We start from the raw sequence: 2,500 nt of genomic DNA on the forward strand, positions 1-2,500 counted from the left end.
TTATTCCTCCTTTCTTCAGTTATTCAAAGAAAAGAGGAGTTTTTTTGCGAAAGTTTGATCGAATCCTATTCTCTCAACCAGTCAACCTGCGCAGGCGATCGATTAATGCGCGGTTGTATAGTTCCGTGCAAATCATTCCATTCTGTTAACACTTCTTGTCAGTTTTCCTATTTTAGGCTAAAATCAAGTACACAGATATGCTGTTATTCTGCTGTGGCGGCAAAGGCAGATATTGTGTGTTCTGTATATGTTTTGGTATCGCTTAGGGTAATGTTTTTTCGTCAAATGGGACTAGCAGACGAACTTTTGCACCCGTGTTCCAACGTTAAAAACTGTATGAAGTTCAGTTTTCCGGGGAAAATAGTGTATGAAACCCCTTTATGTTGTTTAAATTGATGAGATGTGTGCATTTGGTTGCGTGTGATCTGTTTATTAAATGAAATATTGTTGAAAACTGACCGTCGGATTGCAGTCTGTTGTCGAAGGAACTGAGTGAAAAGAAGGGGAACTACTCTTGTCGCTAGACAAAGTATGAGTTACTTGCCTTGGGAAATTGCTTGTGATGAACGGCTTCAGCACGGCAGATGAGATTCAGAAAACAACCGAACTCATGGATTTTATATGGAGATTCATGTGTTCAGGCCTGTAGTTGTTAATTTAAATGCGGTATGTTTGTATTGTTTGCTCCAGAGATGTATACTTCGTACATTAGAGCGTTCTGAACTTTTCAGTCGCAAAAAGTAGTACCGAAACAGAACAACCTCTCAACCCATTGCACTATCGAGGATTCAGGCTGTTGCTGGGTCGTTATTTGTTTGGTTGCTGGGTCATTATCGAAAAATAACTACCCCTACAAGTTTACAGAGGTAAAGAAGCAGAGGGGGGAATAAATGACCTTACTGGGAGAATGCAAGTTTCCAGTACAAAGGACTTAACATTTCTTACATACTGCTTGACTAAAATCTTTACAAACATTGACTATATTCTATACAAGAAACACTTAACAAGGGTAAAAGGAGAAACAGAACCGTTAGTCGCCTCTTACGACATGCTGGGTAGCATCGGGTAAATTCTTTCTCGTCCCAACCAATATGGGACTCCCCCTAACCCGCGGGGGGTCTCTCTGTGTTCCTTTACAGCTTACTAACAAAAAACATTTACGGGGCAGGGTTGGTCATTGTGAGAATATAGAAAAAGTGATATTTCATCTCCTCTCCTGACTTCATTCTCACTCTGGTCATCTTCTTCATCTTCAGTGGATTATTTAAGAGCATGGCAAGATTCTTACTCTAGTCATCTTCTTTTTTCTGGCGGCAAGAATATGGTTTGAACCTCACTCTGCTCATCCTGATTTCGTACATTTTGAAGAAGACAAAATCCCTGTTTCGTCCTCGCTGATGCTATATATTTCATATTCTGGGGGTAAAGGTACGTCATGATCTTCGCTCTGGCCGTCTATTTCATCTTCTGTTTTGGAGGCAAGGCATGGCTTGACTCACCCTCATGTGAATGAGAACACCAGCTACTTGTTAAAATAAAACGGATTAGACGAATTCCAGAAATAACTCTGTAGTTTTTGGTATGGGTTCTGAAAGAGTGAATACCCTTGCTTTTAGTGAGACAAACGACGGGTGCTGTGGCGTGGTGGTAAGACGTCGGCCTCCAAAGCGGAAGGTCGAGGGTTCGAATCCCGGCCGCGGCCGCCTGGTGGGTTAAGTGTGGAGATTTTTCCGATCTCCCAGGTCAACTTATGTGCAGACCTGCTATAGGGGCTTATCCCCCTTCGTGTGTACACGCAAGCACAAGACCAAGTGCGCACGAAAAAGATCCTGTAATCCATGTCAGAGTTCGGTGGGTTATTATTATAGAAACACGAAAATACCCAGCATGCTTCCTCCGAAAGCGGAGTATGGCTGCCTAATTGGCGGGGGTAAAAACGGTCATACTAGTAAAATTCCACTCGCGCAAAAACACGAGTGTACGTGGGAGTTTCAGCCCACGAACGCAGAAGAAGAAGAAGAAGAAGTGAGACAAACAATCCACTGACCAGTCACGAACGAGCGGTGTGTCTGAAACACGTGGACAAGGATCGCGTTGGGATTGTTTGTCCCACTAAAAGCAGGGGCATTCACTCTTTCACAACCCTTACAAACCCGACAGAGTTATTTCCGAACATCGTCGATTCCAGTGTTGAAGTAGCAAGTTTGTTTGCGAATGATTCCATCTGCACCGTGGGTGAACAATGTAGGGGAGAGAAGGACTACCAAACACAAAATGAAACTTCTTCGCAAGAAAACAAGATGGTTATCAGCATGAAACAAAAAGTGGTCCATATTAGGAGCCCTCCCCCTACGTGTTCCGTACGTGTGTTGATGAGTAAATAATATGAGAATTTGTTAAACTAATGATGTGTATGTGAATTCATTCCGTGTCTGTGTTACAGGCACGTGAGATCAGACCGCAGCGTGCTTCTTGTCCACCTGTGTGTGGTTCTCGTCAT

The 2,500-nt window shown here is 43.1% G+C and overlaps 1 protein-coding gene across 1 annotated transcript in view; it reads left to right on the forward strand.

Annotated features, from left to right (window-relative positions):
* Positions 1–2,500, forward strand: part of LOC138961696 (adhesion G protein-coupled receptor B1-like) — a gene marked incomplete in the record, with an annotated part of 72,384 nt that overhangs the window by 32,634 nt on the left and 37,250 nt on the right. Inside the window, 1 exon segment of the mRNA XM_070333366.1 lies at positions 2,444–2,500. This exon segment is cut by the window's right edge and continues 46 nt beyond it. Coding sequence (XP_070189467.1) covers positions 2,444–2,500 — 57 coding nt within the window.

Source organism: Littorina saxatilis, linkage group LG3 (assembly GCF_037325665.1).
Source record: "Littorina saxatilis isolate snail1 linkage group LG3, US_GU_Lsax_2.0, whole genome shotgun sequence".
Taxonomy (NCBI): Eukaryota; Metazoa; Mollusca; class Gastropoda; order Littorinimorpha; family Littorinidae; genus Littorina; species Littorina saxatilis.